Source organism: Excalfactoria chinensis, chromosome 5 (assembly GCF_039878825.1).
Source record: "Excalfactoria chinensis isolate bCotChi1 chromosome 5, bCotChi1.hap2, whole genome shotgun sequence".
Taxonomy (NCBI): domain Eukaryota; kingdom Metazoa; phylum Chordata; class Aves; order Galliformes; family Phasianidae; genus Excalfactoria; species Excalfactoria chinensis.
This window is the reverse complement of record NC_092829.1, coordinates 20710569-20732216: the sequence shown is the minus strand read 5'-3', so window position 1 is coordinate 20732216 and position 21648 is coordinate 20710569. Positions and strand designations below refer to the sequence as shown.

The following is a 21648-nucleotide window of genomic DNA, read 5'->3' as shown; positions in this document are numbered from 1 at the left end:
CACATGGAAAAAAACAGTGGGGGGAAAAAAATCTAAGAAGCAATACATCTGTCTTCATGAAGGTGTGTTATGCATTCTCATATCTTTTCCATTAGGCTTTTATTTTTAGTTTGTTCTTCTCATCTCTGTTCCTCTGTGGTGGTGAGAACTGTTTTAAGACAGAGACAGGAGATAAATTGAGGGCTGCTGAGGCCCACATGCTGTATTAAATATTGGAGTTGGGGTATGGAGAAAAGGGGGAAAATGGATACTCTTGGTATAACTAAAGACTAAACTGCAGTAGAGTTTATATCTTGCAATTCCCTATACTAGTGCAGTCTTCAGAGAATAGCTGATTTCACATCCCTAAAGGCAGGCAGCACAGTGAAAGCAATAGTTCTGCTCATAATTTCTTGCCCTTGGGAAATGCCCCAACGTGCTCATAACCTTTATGCTGGCACCTGCCTTTACTGATGTTGCAGGAAATGTTGGGAACACATCGAATGCGCCCTCTGTTCTTGTTGCAAGCTCACCTACCGGTCTTATCCCTGCACTAATACCCTACTGACACTTCTCCACCAACCAGCCTGAAGTTTGACACCGCTAAATTGTACATTTCAAAAACAACTTCATTTTCTTCTCTCAGTTGAGGTCACATTCTTTTAAGCTAAAAGCATTGCTGTGAGCACTTGAAGGCCACGCATTGTCAATCGAGGACCGAGAAATAGTTGTAGGATTACATCTACTTATTTGGCTTTCAGAGTAATCCTAGTTCTAAAAGACCCCTTCAGGTACAAAGCCTCAGGTGCTCAGTTATCCACAATTTCCCCTATGTCATGTGTCATGTCAGCGCACAGCCCAGCTTTTCCATCTAAGGGGACAAAGCTTTTTCCTGACCTTCCTCCTGCTGAGAGGCTTTGGGCTCCTCAGCTCCCGTTCTTTGCTACTGCGGGAGGTGCTCAGTTCTCCAGCCGTGAACTAGAGGTGGCACATCAGAACAGTCGTTCGAGTTTTATGGACTCTGCTGGCGGCGGGACCCAGCGCTGCGCGGCCTTTTACTCTGGCGCCACGCATAATGGAGCCCAACCCGGCCCCGCCGCCGTTGTCTTCCTCCGTTGGCCGCGCCAATTACGGGTGGGCGGAAGCGCGGGCGCGGCGCTCTGCCCTCGCTTCCTTCCTTCTCTACGTGCCCCGCCGGCGGCGCGGCGCCCTTTCGCAGTCACGTGTCCGCTCGCCAGGAGGCGCCTCCCGACGCTCTAGCTCCGCTCTCGCGCCGCTCTATTGCCCGAGAGGGCGGAGCGCCGCCCCGCGCAGGCGCCGTGGGCCGTCCGCGCCGCCGCCGCCGCGGCCTGTGGAAGCGCCGCGCTCCGCTCCGCGCCGGCCGCTCGCGGCGCCGCCATGTACCCGGCCTGGGGCCTTTACGGGGCGGCGGGGCACTACCCGCCGCCGCCCACCTCCATCCCGCCGCCGCCGCTGCCCATCCCGCCTCCCAGCGTGCCGCCGCCCGCCGTGCCGCCGATGCCGCTGCCCAGCTACCCGCCGCCGGGCCCCGCGCCCCCCGCCGCCCCGCCGCCGCCCAGCGGCACCTCGGGCTTCCTCAGCCTGCAGGAGCAGCACCTGGCTCAGCTACAGCAGCTCCAGCAGATGCACCAGAAGCAGCTGCAGTCCGTACTGCTGGGGCCGCCGCCGCCTCCGGGGCCGCCCCCCCCGGGTATGCCCCCGCCGCCGCTGCCCGGCTCCTTCCCGGACTGGCAGCAGCCGCCGCCCGCCGTGCCGCCGCCGCCGGTGCGCAGCTACCAGAAGCAGTTCGCCCACCGCGAGCCTCCCCCCGCCGCCCGCAAGCCGCCCCCCGCCGCCGCTTCCCGGGAGCGCGACGGTGCGGAGCCGCCCGCCGGGCACGGCGAGTGGGGCGAGCCCGCGCCTTCCGAGCCCGTGCCCATGGACATGGAGCTGTCGTCGCCGCCGCAGTCCCCGCAGCCCGCCGCGCAGCCCTACCTGTCCGCGCAGCCCTACCTGCCGCCGCCCGCCTCCTCCCCGCCGCCGCCGCAGCCCTACCTGCCCCGCCCGCAGGCCTCGCAGCCGCCGCCCGCCTTCTCCGAGCCGCCCCCTTCCTACCTGGAGCCCCCTCCGAGCGGCGCCGCGCCGCCCTTCCTGCCGCCCCCCGCGCAGCCCTACCTGCCCCCCCCGCAGCCCTACCTGCTGCCCGCACAGGCCTCTCCCTCGCAGCCCGCTCCGCCCGGCCCCGCCGCCAAGGCCACCCAGCCCCGCTTCACCCCCCCGCCCGCCGCCCTGCCCGAGGGGGGCGCGGAGGGAAGCACGGAGCAGCGAGGCGCCCCGCAGCCCGACCCTGCCACGATGACGCCCCAGGTAAGGGCTCCGTACGGCTCCCGCGGGTTGCGGCTGTATCGGGCGCGCCTTTGGCGTGCATCGTCTGGTTTCTTCGGCCGGTTTTCCTTCGGAGACCTGTCAGCAGGTCGATCTGGTCAGTGTGGAGCTGTGACTGATCCTACCAGCTGTGCCTAAAGCTGCACAAGTCTGCCTGGCTGTGGTACCCCGTTCCCTTTGACTTTCTGGAAATACACTGTCAGCCACATGGGTTTATCTTCCACTATAAGATGCTACGGAGCTTCTTAGGGAATGCGCTGAAATAACAGTTTTCACACTTGGTTCTTACGGTTAACTATGCACTTTTGCATGTGCACTAGAGCCGAAACGACTGCCAAACGTTAGTCCAAGTGTGAGTACATCAGTGCAGCTCTGTATGCATAAGATTGGGGACGGTGCTGTTGGTGAAGTGTGGACAGAGGCGTGCAGAGCTCCCAGCTCACCAGGCTTAGCCTTGCTGGGGTTGTGTAGTTCCAGTTGCAGCAGTAAAGCACAGATACTCTTAAGAGTGAGTGGATTTTATTTAAGCTCGAAATACACAGGTTTTTGGTCAGTTCTTTAGATTCCAATTTAAAGAATGTTTGTAGAAATCTTGTATCAGACTGAAGTCACTGAGATTAACTTTGTTAGTTCTTGGGACATCTTCAGTTTGTATCCATTAGAATTTCATACCAATACAGAAATAGCGATGGAAATGTATCACTTTTACATTTATACCGTATAATGAATCCCTGCCTAGTAGCGGGGTGCTTTTATTTCACAAGTGTGATCTTAGGAAGACTTCAGACAGTGCTAGTTAATCTCTTACAGGGATACCATTTATATTTAATACCAAAACCTTGCCGAGTCAGATGCTGAAAGTGAATAGCATTGAAGGTGTTGCTGAATTCTTGAGTTGTTAAACGTGAGATTGAGCAGGGAAGTAATTTGTCCCCCATTATATAGCTGGAAGTGTCGTAAATGTTAGGAGGAGAGAAAACCAGATTAACTGAGAATTTGGGTTCTTTGTCAGCATGACTGTACAGTCATTGTAACGTGCAGAGAGCTCGGTGCATTAAAGTCCCTCAGTGATGCAGGCTTGTGTTCCCCAGAACCATGCTTCTGGTGCTGTGTGTTGTGGCCACATCAGTTGTGGTGCCGATTTCAGCCTCTGCGTAGTGCAGTAGGTGTAGCCTGTTGGTCAACCAAAGATGGAGTAAGTACTCAAATAACTGAACGTGCTTCTACGTTACATCAGTGCTTAAGTTTTGTTTAGGAGCTGCAGAAACCTCTGTTGTTTTCACTTTTTTTTCTCACTTCTCTGTTAGGGCCTGCAGGGCATGTATTACTTCAGCTGCTATGAAAACTATGAGACAGGATACAATGCTGTGTGTGAATGTCCTTGTGTGAATCACTGGTCATGCTGTGATTTTTTTTCAGCCCTTTATCCAGTTCTTTGTAGAGGATCTCTTGGGTGTCTGGGTGAAGAGAATTCTGTGACAGTGGGACAGGTGCTCAGTGGTCATTCCTCCTGAAGCACAGCATCCAACACTGTCATTCTACATCACCTTATAATGCTGTTTGAGGGGGATAAATGTAAACATCTGTTGTATAGTGTGCTCCTCCCTCATGCTTGAACTTACTGACCTCATCTCCAAGGTGCAGCCTTTACAGGAGTATTTTTATATTATATATACAGAAGTATTTTTATCAACACATTGGTGTGTTTGTGTCTGCTAGGCTTTTGTCAGTGGAAACCTGCAGTCCTGTTCTGAGTATCAGGTGGGCTCTCAGGGGAAGCTTGTGCTTCTCTTAAACCTGCTTAAAGATAAATTGCATGGTTCAGGTTTGGGAAATCACATCAGATTGTTTTCGTATTTGGATTCATTTTGGTTTATGAGGAGGCTTTTTATAAATTGCTTTTCTCATCGGTCTGTGCTTGGATAGGAAGGAAGGATAGAGGACACCAGAGCTGCTGCAGAGCAGTCACAGATTCCAAGAGGTGGTAGAACTGACATGAGAACGTAAGAATGGTTGCACTGGTCAGACTAAAAGTACAGTGTTTTATTGTTCTGACTTCAACAGTGACTAAAAGGAGATGCTAAGAGAAGAGTTCGCAAATCAAGTGAATAGTGATAGTTCTCTTAAATACAGGAGCTGCCCTTATCATGACTGGTATCTTTATCTGTGAAATCTGGAGATTTTTTCTTTTTGGAGCTTATGCAGTTGTGCCTTGACTCCATGGAAGCTCCTCACTTGCAGTTCTGTGGCGGGGGCTTGCATAGCACAGGGCTACATCAGGTAAAGAGCTGACCTCCCACCAGCTTTAAGTCTGTGTCCTGGTAGTCTGATCGATGCCTGGTATTTCCTTATTACAAGAGGAAGAGAGCTGCTGGTTCCTGCTTGGCTTTCTCTAACATGTATGATCCTGTAAGTGCTGAGATACTCCTCTTTAGTCTGGTATTCTTTACATTACTGGCATCTCACAGTGCTTTGAAGATGCTGTAGTGTACTGACAGTACTCTGATTGTAGCCTGAAATATTTAAAACTGAAAGATGAGCTACATCTTAGATGGAGAATTGGATGGAGCCATATCTAGTTACTTTTTCAGCTGCTGGATAGTAATTGTAGAATCACAAAATGGTCTGTATTGGAATGGACCTTTAAATATCACCTTGAAACCTCTCTGCCATAAGTATGATTGTTTTCCACTAGATCAGGCTACCCAAGGCACTATCCAGCCTGGCTTACAATACCTTCAGGTCTCTGGGCAGCCTCTGCCAGGGCCTCACTACCCCCTAAGTAGACAATTTTGCTGTCCTTCTTCTCCCCTTCGTTTTCCCAACATTAGGCTCTTAGTAAGTACACTTATTTGCTAGGAATAAAAAGCACTAACATTAGCAAGCATGGTACTTACCATGTGCCTCCAGTACCTGGTTATTTTTCTGCCTTTTACTTTTGGTTTCCTTAATTGAAAGCACTTTGGAGTGGGAAATAAATTCTTCCATGTCTTCCATGCCTCACGTATCGCTATCTGAGTTTTGATTAAATCTTTTTACCTTCATTGCAGTACTGCTGGTAATGAAGTGAGCTTTTTGTCAAAACAAATAGGAACATTTTACTAGAATATTTTTATTCTGCATGTTTATTATTGATTATCATAAATTAAAATTTTTTTGTTTTTGTTTTTTTTCTCTGAAAACTGAAAGCCATTTGTCTTAGAAAAATTGTGTTTATTGTAGGAACAGCAGCAATACTGGTACCAGCAGCACTTGCTTAGTCTACAGCAAAGAGCAAAAGCCCATGCTCAGGGACAGCAGCAAGTGAAAGGCCCAGGAGTAGGGAAGGATTCATCTGAACAGAGAGCAAAGTCTGAAGAAGGGAAAATGAGTGCTTCAACTACGCAGTCTGAACCTCCTCCGCTTAATGAATCCTTGCCTCCAGCATCTAAGGAAGATGAGTCTTCTCTTACATCCTCTGAAACTCAGGTAGGCTTTGCAGGGAGGTGCCACACCGTGTGTTGTGCTAGATGAGACAAAACACAGGAAAATATTGCCATCAAATTCTCATGTACTGTGTAATAAGAAATGTGGGAAAACAATGCTAAAAGAACATTTAAGGCTGCAGCAATAACTTTAAAATTACATTCCTCATATTTAGACTTACACAGACACCCACACGTGCACCAAGCTTGACTCACTTGCACCTTTTCCAGCACTGTCATCTTTGTCTCTGAGAAACACGTGCAAAATCAAGTACTCTGTAAATGGGGAATGCTATACTTAAGGCACTATTTTCAGTGCTGGTTGTCTGTTCTGATTCTATTTCTCTCCGTGTATTATAGTTTGTCTGGTAGCCAAAAACTTTGTACAGAGTATTTAGTATTTTGTCAGAGTACTTAACGATAGTTTCTGCGTAATGGATGGAGGTCATTATTTCAATGTCTGAGCAGATTGCTGTAGCATGGTAGGCTGCCCTGCAGCATGTGCTCCACTTAAGATATGCAGGTTTCCATCAAGCAGCAAAGTTATGCACTTAGAATTACTTTGTTTCATGAAAATACACAGTTGTCTCATTGCATTTGTTGTGAGCAGCACAGAGCAGATCTGTGTTAATCTCTTACCTGTTGTAGTTTCTGTGTGTATGAAAAGCCTAATCCCCATCTGCTTAACCTTTAGATCAGACTACACAAGAATAAAGGAGATAAAAATCAGAACACTGGAATACACAGTGATAAGATAATGAAAGCTGAGAGGATTCTTGTAAACTGAGTAGCAAACAAGTGTTTTTCTCTTCTGACAGAAGCAGCCTTCCTTTATTTACAGTATTTGCCTGTTTCTCTAGCTTAATATTGATCCTCCTGATGACCCCGAGGAAGATTTGAGATTGCAGCAGTTGCAAGCAGCAGCAGCTCAATGGCAGCAGCATCCCCATCACCGAGTTGGATTTCAGTACCAGAGAATAATGCAGAAGCATGCCCAGCTGCAGCAGATAGTACAGCAGTATCAACAAATCATGCAGCAGCCTCCACATCTACAGGTGAAACATTCAGGAGATGGTATTTGATATACTTTGTGGGTGACTTAACACTAATGGTCTGCTGAAAAAATGAGTAGTTGAATCATTTCTTGTGGTTGGCTTATCTAACTACTTTTTCTGCATGGGCAGAAGTCTATATCCATGTTTCCTATTATCACTCAACTTTAGAATGAAAAAAATAGTTGAGAGATGACGACAAATCTTTAGTAGGATGGTGAAAATAAGAATTTACATCTTTAAGATTTTCAGGTATGTATAGTCTCATTGGACTAGATGATCTTATGGGTCCTTTCCAACCTTTTGATTCTATGATTGTGATTCTATGATCCGAGTGACACAGGAGCAGAGTTGAATACAATACAGACCTTACTCTGCTTCTAATGTTGTTTTGCTTTGGAAATCATTCAGGAGAAAGCAAGCAGGTGATTGTGTGAGGTAAATTGGTCGCTGCCTTATTTCATAGCTTTGAAAAATATATGGTGATGAATTAAAAGTCTTAATTACAAATTTGGATGATTATATCATCGTTGAAACCTTTAAGCTTTTAAGTAGACGTTGATCGCTGTATTAGTTGAACCAACTTTTTCTGAGCTGGAAGAGTTTGTACATTAAGCATTCATTTGTAGCTTGGGCTGTCTGTTTAAAAAATCTGGAAGTATAACTAAGGCCCAAAATCTTAGAAAAGGCCAAGCGCATCAATGTCAGCACCTGAGGAAAAACCGACTTTACTGTGCAAATTAGGTCATCCGGCAAAGGTTTAAAGAAAATTAACTGCTTGTAGCTGAAGCAACTCTGTGCAGGTTAGTAGGTTTAGAAATTGAAACCCTGCAAAGTAGTCACAGACTGTACATACTGGAAGCGTGAAGATTGATTTGGACTTTAGTAGCTGTTGTTAGCATTAAGTAATAATACAGCTTGAAGGCCTTTGGCTATAGCTCTCTTCAACTTCCCTGCATAAAACAAAATACAGTCAGTCTTCTATACATGAACACCCTCCAGTGATACAATGCGTAAGTTAATGTTAGGCATTAGAGTTTGCTTTTGTTTGGTTGTAGTTCTTCCACAAGTATCTGCACAAGTCAGAAGTTGTGATAGGATGAGTGACACTTAAATGTGTGTCTCTGATAGTAACTCAAATGGTATTTTGAAGTTATTCCTGTATTATTCTCATTGTAGACGATGTCAGTGGAGATGCAGCTGCGGCATTATGAAACACAGCAGAAACAGTTCCAGCAGCTTCATAAAGACTGGGAGCGATCAATGAACCAACAGTGGCAGCATCAGCTTCAAACATATCCTCATAAAGACCAGCTTCAGGAGTATGAGAAACAGTGGAAAGCATGGGATGAACAGATGAAGGTCACTCAGTCCCATCTGCAGGAGAAAGTGAGCTCACTTCAAAATTTGAAGAATCAATATCCTGCAAACGTTTCACTTCCACCTCCGTTTGTTCCATATTCCCAATCTGCTCAGGGTGGCATTCCTGTTATGCCTCCAACTTTGCCTTCAACTACGCCTCCACTGGTTCCCCCTCCTCTATCTTCTGTATCTCAGTTATCCAATTCCTCTGTCCCTTCAGGATCCAGTTCTCAAAGCAGTCAATCTACTGAGACTCCAAGGCCAGCTCTGCTTCCCACTCCTGGTACCTATGCATCAAAAATATCTAGTTCACCTGTGTATTCAGCTTACCATTCTCAAGGAAGTTCATCCTTCAGCTCTTCAGACCACGGAAAGTCTCAAGTTCACCATAATAAACAAACGGAGCAAGGATGTGGGGAGCTGAAAACCCCTTCTTCACTGTCTTCAACATACACACCTACCATGCAGGATAAACCAGTGAGATCAGGCGGATTGCTTCCAGATCCTCCCAGATCAGCACGTTTTGAAGGCCCCAGAGGTCCTCGGTAAGAATACTTTTATTGATTTATACACATTTGAGGCTAAATGCATTTTGGTGATATATTAAGAAATGAAACGTTGTCTTATTCTTGGATTTTCCTGAGGTCACGTGAGCTGTGTTTGGCAGAGGTTTTGTTCTTCATGTATGCATGTTGTGGCCTGTATTTATTTGATTAAAGCAAAGAGAAGTAAATGCTGTTCACCTAATCATTTCCTAAAGCAAACACTTTTGTTTTTTCCTCCTCTTTCTCTAGTAGAATGCTTTGGCATGCTGCTCCCTTTTAATTCTCAGAGGCATAACGTTTCTTTTATGAAAATAGGAAAGATGCTATAAATATTTTATGCATCTTTGCTGTCTCCGGCTTAAAGATGACAACTCTTCCAAATGAGAGTGACCCTTCATGAAAAGCTGTATAAGTTCACAGCATTTTATATGTGGTACTTGGAACACAGTTTAGGAATATCTAAAGCAAAAGTGTTGAGGGACTGTTTTAAAATCATTGCTATAACTGATGACACTTCAATGCACTCATTCTGGAAGAGGTTCAGGAAAGTATTTAGGTATCTATTCAGTTGAATATACTATTCAATATCCTTATTACTTGAAATTTAGTTTTTAGAAGAGTAACAATTATTCTTTGTAGTCCAAATCCATTGACTGCACAAAGAAATGAAAAAATGAAATGAAATGAGTGCTTCACCCATGCTTTTTCTTTAACTTCTCTTAGTGAGAGACAGCTCTGTAGCTGTATCATTTTCCTATTTGCTGCACTTTCCAAAATGGCTGTCTGATAAGAGAGCAGTGGTCTATGTCTTGCATGCAAATCAGCATTTTTCCGTATGTGTAGCATTACTTTGCATTCAAACAATTATAAGTGAGAAAGAAGGAAGAAATGAAGATTTGAGCCTTTGCCTAACAGTGTGATTCTTTGTGTTTTGTATAACATCTGATAGTTTTGATTTTGAAGGTAACCATCTTTATCAAGGTAGAGTTTTATTGAAATTTTGTCAAGTAGGTGGTCTACTGCCCTACTCTAGAAGTCTGTGTTCTGTGTCTTTTGTGTTGTTCTGTATCTCCTATATGCTTTGACCTAAGATCTTGGTTTTAAACTGTTTCCTATCCATAACTGTCATGATATCAGTTTGCAAAAACAACATCTGTTCAGTCTGATCATTAGCTCAAGGCTGGCTGAAGTGATGCCTACCAAGTAAACGCTGATCCTTAAAATTTAAGATACGTTGCCACTATGCTTTACAATTGCTTTTTGTTCCTCATCTTGACCTCCCTCACCCCAAACAAAAGGTGGTTTTGTTCCAAAAGAAAATGTGCTTTCTACTTTTTAATCTTAAGAGGATTATTAAAATTCTTTGACATTGTGTAAATGATCTAATTTAGTAAATTGTTCACTGAAACATTAATTTCTGCAGCAAGTCAACTGCTGGTAGGTAAGCAATAATGAATTGATATCCAGTGAGACATAACTATGAATCCCAGACATCCAAGCGATTTGACCTCAGACACAAGTTCTATATTTTGTGTGAAATGAATTTTGTTTGTTGTAGCCTGTTAGGTAAATCATTATTTGTGCATATGCTTAAAGGTTGGATTTTTGATTATATGATTGTGTGAATTATTCTTTATGCTTGTTTGCTTGACTTCTTGTGTTCAAACAAGGGTGGTTGTAGGTGTTCTCAAAAGGAAATACAAAAAAAAAAAAAGAGAGACACCATAAAAATGCACTTGTTTTAGGCATATTATAATGGAACTTAATGTCACAAGTGGTTAAACAGATCCTCTCTGAAAGCATGTATAGATTTTTCTGTATGCCATTCATCACCATAGTTAAGTAAGCTTGTTGCATAGTATTAAGGCAAAAGTTCAGCAAGACCTATTGGTTTCGACAAAACTGAAAAGCTGAAACTTTTCTCAATCAGGTTTGTGAGGTTTGTGGATTTTATTTTTTTCCACTTTTTAAAATCGCATTAAAATCCTGATGTACTTAAGTCAAGTTTCCTTTTTAGGGTCTGCAACTGGTTTAAATGTCATCTTTGTACAGTGTTGAAATGGAGACTTCTCCATGCTTCTGCAGTGGTTCAAGTGGGTTTGGTTCAAAGGCACACTAATATACATCAGTTATACCAAGGAGGTGTGAAATCCTTTTTTTAGAGTTCTGTTTGACATATTCATTTGAGTAAAATTGCCTTTATTTCATATACAGATTTGATGGACCTCGAGGAAGAGGATATGACAAATTTGAAGGCTCAAGACCGAGAGGGCCACGCTTTGACTCCCAGCGCTCAGAAGGACACAGGTCACGTTTTGACCGACAGAATACTGATGGACAGCATACGAGTAGATGGGGCAATATCCCACGTGGACCAGCAGGACAGTTTTATACTTCCCAAAATACATCACATGCACATGGTTCTCGACCTGGTGGTCCACGGTGGAGGGGGCCTAGGCCTCATTTAGGACAGCAGCAGTCACAAACAGACTCAAGACCAGAAAACAAAGAGCCTTTTACAGACGTAGCTGGTGATCAGCAGACTGTAAGTGGAACTCAGTCTCCTCCTGATGTGAAAAGTACCAGTTCTGTTGAGCCAAATGAAGACCTGGCAAACACTCAACAGGAACCATCCAAAGCTGAAGTCAAAGAAACCACTTCAGACCCTCCTAAAAAGTGGACGTGGAGTTCACATGATCCTAATGAGCAAGTAGAAGAGTCCAAAGCAAGTACTTCACCTATTCCAAACCAGAATTCAACATCCCTTTCTAGTAACTCTGTAGCTTTGCAGTCAGGTGTTGCAAGGACAGAAGATGCAGAAACCCCTGTAACGGGAAATGAGGATCTGGATTCCACAGACAGTCAGTTGCTTGATTCAGATAGTACCCAGGGCTTACCTGGGCCAGAAGGCAGAGGGAAAGGGTCTTTTATGCATGAAGATAGAGGTAAGGGGCATATAAACAGAGGAAGAGGACAGGGCAGAGGCCAGGGAGATGGCCGTGGCTGGGGAATGGGTCGTGGCAGAGGCATGGGCAGGATGGATGGCCGAGGAATGGGCAGGATGGATGGCGGTCGGGGAATGGGAAGAATGGACGGTGGCTGGGGAATGGGCAGGATGGATGATGGCCATGGCTGGGGAATGGGCAGAATGGACGATGGCCGTGGCAGAGGATATGTGTACAGAGGCAGAGGGCAGGCTAGGCAGGCATCTATCCGTGGCAGAGGCATGTTCAGGAGAGCAGGCAGCAGGGAAAGGATGCCAGATGGGGGGTCAGGGAGCAGGGAGAGGATGCCAGATGGACGATCTGGCAGCCGAGAGAGGACAATGGGTGGCCAATCTGATAGCCGGGAGAGGGTGATGTCTAGCCGAGACAGAGAGCTAGCTGGGCGGCCAGGCAGCCGGGATAGGGGACAGCGGGCAGGCAGCCGGGAAAGAGGCCCTGTCAGGCGGGCAGGCAGCAGGGAGAGGGAGCCCATGCGGAGGGCGGGCAGCAGGGAGAGGGAGCCCATGCGGAGGGCAGGCAGCAGGGAAAGAGTCCCTGTCAGACGGGCAGGCAGCAGGGAGAGGGTCCCTGTCAGGAGAGCAGGGAGTCGTGAGAGAGGTCCTGTCAGGAGGGCGGGTAGTCGTGAGAGAGGTCCTGTCAGGAGGGCGGATAGCCGGGAGAGGGAAGCAGGAGGCAATATGGATAAACCAACTCACCTAGGAGATGACCCTGACAACATGCCTCCTTATCATCGAGATGAGACGCTCAGGGGTTCTTGGAGTCATGAGGATGAGAGAATGCACGAGGAATTTCCTTTGGATAGTAGAGATGACCCTTCAATGGAACATGAGCATTTGGATGACTGGGAAAGAGAACGATACTGGAGAGATCATAACTCTGATTATCAGGATGATTCTGTAGATCCCTATGATAGAGATGACAGGCTGCCATCTCACCATTCAATGCCTCCATTATCTCCACTACCAGCACTACCTCATTTATCGTCTGATCATGACAGACGAGATTCATGGTGGGATGACTGGAAGAGGCCAAGGGAGAGGGAACTAGAGAGAGATCTAGATAGAACTGGTAGATCCTCAGACGTTTATGATCAAGATTTGGACAGAGAATGGGATAACAGAGACTGGGACATGAGACCTATGGATGACAGAGAAATGGGGAATCGTGATCTGGATATTCCCCCACTACCACCACTACCGCCCCTTCCACCTATGGACAGATACCGTGAAGACAGGTGGAGAGACGATAGGAATAGAGACCATTATGACAGAGACCTCCGAGACAGAGGTGAGCTGAGAATTCGAGAGTATCCAGAGAGATACGACACGTGGCGGGAGAAACAAGACTTTGTTCCTGAAAGGAATGATTGGGAGAGGGAACGGTTGTCAGATAGGTGGTATCCAGATGATGGAGACAGAGTACGATCTTTGGATGGTCAGCTGGATTCATCCCTTCTTCCACCTCCACATTCCTCTGATATGCTGGGAACAGATTCCAGTCTGGACTCAGAACAATCCTTGGGGGGAGTGATGGTCCTGAGCCAAAGACAGCATGAAATAATTCTGAAAGCTGCCCAGGAGCTCAAAATGCTTCGGTGAGTTGCCTGTCACATTTGGGAGGAAAAATAATAGACATTAAGTCTTTTTTATCCATTTTCATACTACTGCGTGTTCTCTAGAATTTTGAACTTCTGAGCTGGTACACTTTAATTGTATGGTATTGAGTGGGGGATTTTAATTTCCCTTTGGACATCTTCATGATCAGTGTTTCGTGTCATGCCTTAGTACGCTCCGATGAGTTGACTCATTTCTGACCTATCTTTCTTTTTTATCTCCACTGCAAATTAAATATTCTGTGTTTGGCTAGAAGTTGCTAAATTTCAACAGCCAAAGATTTCTTAGAGTTTATGAATCCACATCCAGTTTCAGCTGTTAAATAGGCAAGTCAATCATATTGTAGCTTTAACCAGCTAAATGGACAGATTGGATGTGAATGAATTTTTCAGAATCTTGATCGGAGTTGCCTCTGAAATTGAGTTTTTGGTGATTTTATCATTTTTGTTTTGTTTTTTAAACTGTGTACTCCCTTCTCTCATCATGCCTATTTCTAGAGCACAAAATATGCACTTATAAGTAACTCTGCTTGGAGATATGATTTAGCAGAGGGTTGTTAGAGTTAGGGTACTATGGTTAGGCTGCGGTGGGACTTGATGATCTTTAAAGTCTTTTCCAACCTGAGTAATTCTATGATTCTCTCTTTTTATTTTGCTTTACATATAAGTAGTATTAATTTTAAAGTTGAGTTCCTATGCTGTGGGAATGTACTTCACGTATTTGTAAAACTAATGACTAAGAAGCCTTATTTTACATCAGTCTGTTTCCGCTTCCAGGAGTCATCTCACTTACGTGTATTTCCAAGCTTGAGAACAATGTTCATTGTCTGGTGGAAGAAAACATTGTCCTGATGTAATTTCATGACCTTAGCAAGCTCTTGGAACCTCCTTTTTGAATGTTCATTAACTAATGGAGTTGCTAGATAGGTGCCATAAGAATGAACCTGTTGCATGGTACTTAGGTTTTGGTTCCTTAAGTATGTTGTTATTCCCAGCTCAGCTGGCCCATAAAGCAAAGCTATCAGAATAGTTTAGTGCTTCCCTGGAGATGGTCCTTGTTTCCGTTTACACATTAATGGCTTCATTTCTATTCACCATAGAATGGCAGCAGAAGCTCATGTGGAACTTGTTCAGAGTATCTCTATCACAGCTTTCATGGATTAACTTATTTTTCTTAAATAATAGAGCATTCTCCCATTGAATAGGGCACTTTTCATTAGTTACTTTTCAAGCTCTGTCCACATCACCTGACCAACCTTTCCATCATTCTCAGATGAGCTTGTTGATAATTACTTAATAATATTCTGTTATCCTCAGATGAGTTTGGTAATTGTTTCAAATAGTCATGTCAAGATCTATGTTGGAGTGATTCCTAATTCACGTAGTGGAACCTATTTAATTTTTGAATACTGCTAACTTTTTTAATTAAGGCATAGTATGTGTGTTTGTTATCTTTTCAGTATGTTCCCCCATTTGAACTTGTAGCATCCTCAGTAAGTAATTTTGTCCAGCTTGGTTGACATTGCTTCTGAGGGTCAACGAAAGATTAGCAACAAATGATCAGGAAGATACAAATGCAAGGCAAATGCAAAATGAGGAACTTTATGAAGATCTCATTTTAGAAAGCGTCTGTTAAAGTCCCTAGGGATTTAATAGGCATTTATTCTATAATAAGTAATAGAATAATATCCTCTTCCACATCAGAAATATCCCAGGGTTCAGTAACTTTAGAAGTAGAAGAAGGAGAACACACACCTTCTGTACAAATGTTTTCTTTGTAATTTGATGCATGGGTTTGGGTGCATTAAATGTATTAATGAGAAAACCAGAAAGATAAGTTTTTTCTACTATATTCAGTGAATGAGACAGAGGTCAGTGTGACTCATCCTATTTGTGAGTTACTGAGAGATAGCTTAGGATTGATACCTGCTACTAACAAGAGTTTTAATTTCACAAGCAAGATATGCTAAAATAATGAGCAGTTAAAGTGAATGTTTAGTTATTACTGCTACGCTAAACCATGTTGGACAATATAGGGATGTTTTGTACTTTTCTAGAAGCCGCTTTGTTTTCAAACTCTTAAGATTACTAAGCATCTGTCCCATATGGCGGGCCTTAATTGCATGCAGAAATGCAAGAAAAGTGTTTTTTATAAACAGAGGGTAGAACCGTACTTTGTGAACCACTGCATAAGTGAATAATTTCATTCAATCTGAAATACTTAAACATAGAAATGGAAATGTTTTTCTGTAAGAAAGTAGTTATGTATAAGTCAGCTTTCAGGATGGCTTTCAGTACTGTAAGACTGAAGTGAGCAGTGAGGACTCTTCTCAGTTGCTGGGAGCTCCCTCTTGGCCTGGTTATCTTGTCAGCACAGCACACACATTGCTTTACTCTGATTCCTGTTTCTCTTCCTTCTCCCCCAGTTGCTTTACTACATAAACTTAGCGATAGAGGAGGGAAACTGAGGGGTGGCAACAGAGCCAAGTGACCTTATAGTACTGAAGTCACTAAGAAGGAGAAATACAAATACGATAATATTGATACTGCTGTTTTTAAATATAATAAGATATTCTTAACGTTAGTTACACAGGTACTTTGCATCAGGTTCCTACAAGTAGGTGACCGCAGTCTGAATGATAGAAACAACATTAAGGGGACTGTTTTTTGTTTGTTTTTTGTTGTTGGTATTGTTGATGATTTTTTTTTCGTTACATTTTGATCCAAGAGCTATATTAGTAGCATGGTACATAATTGCTTTCATCTCTGAAGGTAAGGCCTTCATCTGGCTTTGTTCTTACTGTGTATATGACAGCATAGTTGGTGTCGCACGCTGTTTATCACATGGTTTGTTTTTCATAAGCCTGGTATAAAGAAGACATAAGCGCTGGTGATTGCTCATTCTGACCTTTGTACTAATGCGGTACATGTGAGCCCTTCCTGTGAGCCACATTGCCCTTGCAGTGGATGCAGAACAGAAGCATTACTGGCCAGGATGGCCTGTGTTGGGGCTTTGCATTTGCAGATGTTGGTGGAAGCAAAAATCCAGCTTTGCTCTTTACTGTTGAAGCAGAGTAGTTCTGGCCAAGTTCAGAGGAAGACTGTGATCAAAAAGGAGGCAGCTAATATATAAATATCTTAGTAGCTAGTAAGGTGGATGTGAAGCAGGGATTTCTCAATCAGTGTTGACCATACAATGCCATTTTCTCACTTAAGCAGCAGACTGATACAACTTTCTTGTGATTCATGTGCAGAGAGCAGAAAGAACAGCTGCAAAAGTTGAAAGAGTTTAAACCTGACATTTCCACGCAGGACTCTCCGAGATCACAGAACACAGGCACAAGGCCAGGTGCCTTTCAGGTAAATCCATCTCAAGGCAGTGTAACATGTGTGGCAGTAATTGCTATCCCTGTGTATTTCAGATAACTTCTGTGCTCTGGTGATCAAACTTCTCTGTGGAATTACCTCCCCAGCAGTCCTTACAACTTCGTCTGTCTTTTGTTGAGGCAAAGCAACTTTGTGGTTTCTTTAGATTTTCTGGAGCCTGTTTTAGTCATTCAGTTCACTGTGTCTTCCAAGCATGGCCCACAGGAAGCAGTAGCTCATGAGATTTAACAGTCTAAATTGCTGTAGAATTATATGCAAGAGGTGAGCTCTTAAAATGTCCGTAAGGCTCATGAGAAGACAGACCCTCCTTTTCTCCACCTAGCTGGGTGGGGATGCTGTATTTGAATACCAGATTGCTCTACTTTTCATGCTTTAAAGGCTCTTTATACTTTGAAGAGGTTGTGAGGAAATAAAATTGAGGATCAGATTGCATCAGAAACTCAGATCAAGTGGGCATTAGTTTGCTGTTGGCTGTCTTTATTAGGAGTTCTCACTACCATCTAGAATATTGTGAAGTACTTGAAAGCTTACATGTGTGTCCCTCCATGCCTTTATTTCCTGTTGTGATATAATTTATTGTTCTGCTATTTCATCTTCTGATTGGTGTTGAGAACTCAGATGCTTTAATTTGTATTTTGGTATCTCATACCAGGTCAGAAATCAACTGAACTTCTGCAGTCATGTTTACTCACATTTATATAGCCTTTCTAAAACAAATAAACAGTTTTGTTACATGTACGTCCAAAGAGATACTGAGTTAATGTGCAGACTTTATTTTTTGTGATGTCTTGGCTCAAAAGTTACTGATACCAATAAATTTGGCTGTACTGACCTGTGATCCCAACCTTTAGCCAGGCCAAACTTTCTTTGTCCCTCCTCCCAGAGGGAGGATCAGACAAGCATCAGACTGTGAATGAAGCATTACAAGTTTTCTTTTTGCCTTGCTGACCTCTTTCTTGTTTACAGCGTCTATAAAGTCAAGTAATAGAACACATTTCCAACCAAGAACCGCAAACATGATGACATCTCTAGGAAGTGACTTTACTCCTTTGTATCAGAATATTTCACCCACGTGCCTAGAGGTTTTCAAAGAACTGTTACCTTTCTTAAGATTTCTGCTGTGTCTCTGATCTTAAAGCTTTGCTTGTACCTACAACCATTCTCCAGGTTCTTTTGTATACTGTTTATGACACTGCCTGTAACTTGGCAGCTACTGTGATGCTAAAAAGACTCTTGTGACACAGTGCATGGAGTTCCATGAGGATGTTGGGTTCAAAGAGGGGTTTTATTTTTTCACTGGGCAATGTCTTCCTGCTGACCAGATTACATTAAGAGTTTTCCAGGTGGTACTGCTCTCTGGGAGTTTTTCCAGTGGCTTCCAGAAAGAAGCTGGCCTTATCAATCCTTTTGTGCCTCATCAAGTTGCCCTACTTTTAGACTATTTCAGCCTCCTCACTGACAGCAGGAATCTTTGGGAATTAAAGTATAGACACTTTTGAACTAAGATTGGCATCCTGGAGTTTAAATTGTTATGGTTATTTTTAAGGAGAAGATAGTATTCAAGCATTCATGTAGTGAACAAACACTAAATTAATTGAGGCTGCCAGTTCTTGAAATATTGTCCTCCTACCTATAGCATCTTGGTGGAGGTACTATATAATTTGATTATAGATTGCCATTGTGCTTACTGACTTAGGATGAGAGAAGATTAGATGACAGATCTCTATTTAAAGTGCTTTCTGCATCTAGGTCTCTTCTCAGCTATCTTCAGAGGCACCATTAGAAGCCCAAGCTATTAAACCTTCTCCTGCTGTTATTATAAAGCCTCCCGTGTTGTTCAGACAGCCCACCCCTGTGACAAGACCAACTGCCCCACTGACAAGGCCTGCTACAGCTATGACAAGGCCACATACTCCAGTTTCTACTCCAACTACAACCCCAAGTCATGGTCAATCTTTAAAACCATCACCTTCTGCTGTGGAACAGGAACGCTGGGATGAGGATTCTTTCCACGGACTCTGGGACACAAATGAAGATAAAGGAGCAAATATGGAATATGAATTACGTAAACAGGAGTCAATGATGCCTCCACCAGTATCCTCGCCTGTGAAAGTACCTGCTGTTCACACCTCTGTTCCGTCAGCTGTACCAGGAGCACTGCCTCCAGTTATTCCACCGGTTCCTAAAGCACCTGTAATTCAGCAAACTGTGGATTATGGCCATGGACGAGGTGAGTAATTACAGTGAGCATATTCATTCTGAAACTGAGAGATAACTCTCTGTTAGCTTCTTTCTGAAGGAGCATGCTACACAATGTGTGCTTTATATATTTTGTAGCTGACATCTAAGCTGTGTATGTTGACATCTGATGCCAAGCAATGCAATTTTTAACCTCCAGTCTCGAGTTTAATGTTTTCTGTAATGCTGTGATAATGACCTTTTCCATGTGAACTGGAATCTACCTCTAACAAACACCAACTAATGTGATCACGTCAACATGTTGTATTTAGGTTGATACTGATACTTTCCCTTAATCCCTGTAATAGCTGAGTATGGGAATAACAGAAAGTGTTTTGTATAGTTACAGTTCTGAGGAGCAACTTACATTCTGCTTTAAGTTACTAAGTTTGTGTTGTGTATATACTGCTCAGTTGATGTGAAGTACCATCTTTGACAGTACCTAGAGCCCTCTGGAACCAGTGTCCTGTTCTGAGGAGCAAGAATGCTTAACAGGCATACGACACCTACGCAGTGAACAGCTCTGATTTTTAGTATTGAGCTTATCAAAACTAAAATTCCATATTAGTTTTTAATAGAATCAAATTATTTTATTCTTAAAGCTCTTAACAGAAGTGAAATTGCGACATAGAAAAGTTCGTAAACTGTGAATTGTCATTTAAAGAGCATTTTTTCTCTTAAGATACCATACTTACTTTATAAGTAAGAATTGAAGCCATATTGATTCCATTAAGTAGATGTCTTACAAAAAACTGTTTTATATAAAACTGACCATTAGGAATCTTAAGTGAGCATGTCACTTGAATATTCTTAATAGTATGGAAGTTCCACGAGTCATTGAAACTCACAGAATCTTAAGGTTTATGATCTAACTGCACATACTACCTGAACTCATCCAAAGAAATTAAGTCCTGTTGTTAAGATGAAGAGGTAATGCATACCTACGCATACACATTTCAGATTTTTTAAAAAACGTGCTGTTCTTTGTCTATGTGTAGGGTTTTTTTTTATGTTATCTATTAAAAGAAATTTGGTCAGTCATTTCAGTTACTTCTAATGCCATTGACTGATAGCTTTTCACGACGAAGGAAAAGAATTGGAAGAAGGGTATTTCAAGACCTAAATTGTTTTCTGATTATTTCTAACTAGATATAACCACCAGTAAAGTGGAACAGATTCCATATGGGGAGAGGGTAACTCTGCGTCCAGAACCTCTGCCAGAGAGGCAAACATTTCAAAAAGGTAGGGAGTGCTTGGTTACCTCTCAGACCATTGGTTGGCTCTTCAGCAAGGTTGCAAGGCAATAGAAGTATATTTTAAACAAACTAACTTCTGCTTTGAGCTAGAACCACTTTGTTTTCTTTAAAAATGCTTCAAAATAACAGTTTATATTTTCCAGTGGAGTAATATAGTCAATGACCAAGCCACTTTAAAATCCTAGTTTGTTACTTTAAGGTTTACATGATTTGGTTGCCTTTCACAGTTTGGAAAAGAGGTTCGGTGGCTAAGTAAGCTCATTTTAGCCCTGGCATTTTGTATTTCTGTATGCTTCTCCTGTACTTTTGTTTGTTGTTTATCTTTCAAAAATAATAAATTCCAGGTATGTTTTAGTAGTTTGGATTTACATGGGTTTCTCTTTTCAGAGCACCCTGGTCGTTACAACAGAGAAAGAGACCGTGAGCCCTATTTTGAGCGTCAGGGCAACTCAAATGTGGATCACAGGGATTTCAAGAGAGAACGTGAATTACACAGAGACCGTGGTTCTGTGGACTATGACCGAGAGAGATTTGAAAAAGAGCGTCATCCCCGGGATGATAGGTATGTAGTTCTAGAACATTACAGTGTGATTCAAGCTGTAGTGTTTATCAGCCTGTCCATTTTGGCTGAGGTATGTGCCCATTTCTCTCTAGAGTCCATCTTAGCAATTCTAGGAAAACACAGAATTCTCTTTCAGCAGGGTTCTTCCTACTGCGCCTTCAAGGACTCCGTCTTACCGTGACAAGAAAGACCATCCCTCCGCCAGGAGGGGTGGATTTGACAGACCACCATATGAAAGAAAGACAGATCGTCCAGCGTATGATCATGGGCCGTCCATGTTTGGAGGTACGGTCTCTCAGTCCTGAAGACATGCTAAAATATTATGAGGAATAGAGATTAATAGAGGTGGGGTTAGGAAAAGATCAATTGATTAGCAGTATTTCTTCATTAGGAGTACAGAATTCATGAAAACTTATTTGGGTAATGTAAGAAAGTTTTGTTCCTCAGTGGAGATGAGATCAGGAAAGCAGTTACATTCTCTGCTAAAAATATCTTTGGTAGCAGTAGTTTCAGAATTAGAACCTAGAATTGGTTTGGGGAAATATCCATGAATTTATCCTAAAGTAATGAGAGTCTATTAAAACTATTTAATTTTTCTTAACTAAGAAAATTCTTCTGTCCAATCACTGGAATTTGAAGGTGATCGTAGAAATTACCCTGAGGAAAGGATTCCTATTTCTGCTCCGTCAATGCCCCGTCAGCCACCACCTGCTCCGCGAGTGGAAAGGAAGCCAGAGTCTAAAAATGTAGATGATATTTTGAAGCCACCAGGACGAGATAGCAGGCCAGAGAGGGTGCGTA

At 43.3% G+C, this 21648-nt stretch overlaps 1 protein-coding gene across 7 annotated transcripts in view; it reads left to right on the top strand.

Annotated features, from left to right (window-relative positions):
* Window positions 1–1377: 1377 nt before the first annotated feature.
* The window catches only part of YLPM1 (YLP motif containing 1), a 43390-nt gene continuing 23119 nt past the window's right edge, over window positions 1378–21648 (top strand). For 4 of the 7 annotated variants that reach the window (XM_072336872.1, XM_072336871.1, XM_072336866.1 and 1 more), the window contains exons 1-11: window positions 1378–2346; window positions 5587–5832; window positions 6689–6883; window positions 8060–8787; window positions 11002–13386; window positions 16659–16764; window positions 18541–19021; window positions 20179–20271; window positions 20673–20847; window positions 20984–21132; window positions 21487–21641. In XM_072336872.1, coding sequence (XP_072192973.1) covers window positions 1378–2346; window positions 5587–5832; window positions 6689–6883; window positions 8060–8787; window positions 11002–13386; window positions 16659–16764; window positions 18541–19021; window positions 20179–20271; window positions 20673–20847; window positions 20984–21132; window positions 21487–21641 — 5682 coding nt within the window. The remainder of the gene's footprint in view (window positions 2347–5586; window positions 5833–6688; window positions 6884–8059; window positions 8788–11001; window positions 13387–16658; window positions 16765–18540; window positions 19022–20178; window positions 20272–20672; window positions 20848–20983; window positions 21133–21486; window positions 21642–21648) is intronic. The other 3 variants (XM_072336869.1, XM_072336870.1, XM_072336867.1) reach the window with 3 other exon arrangements.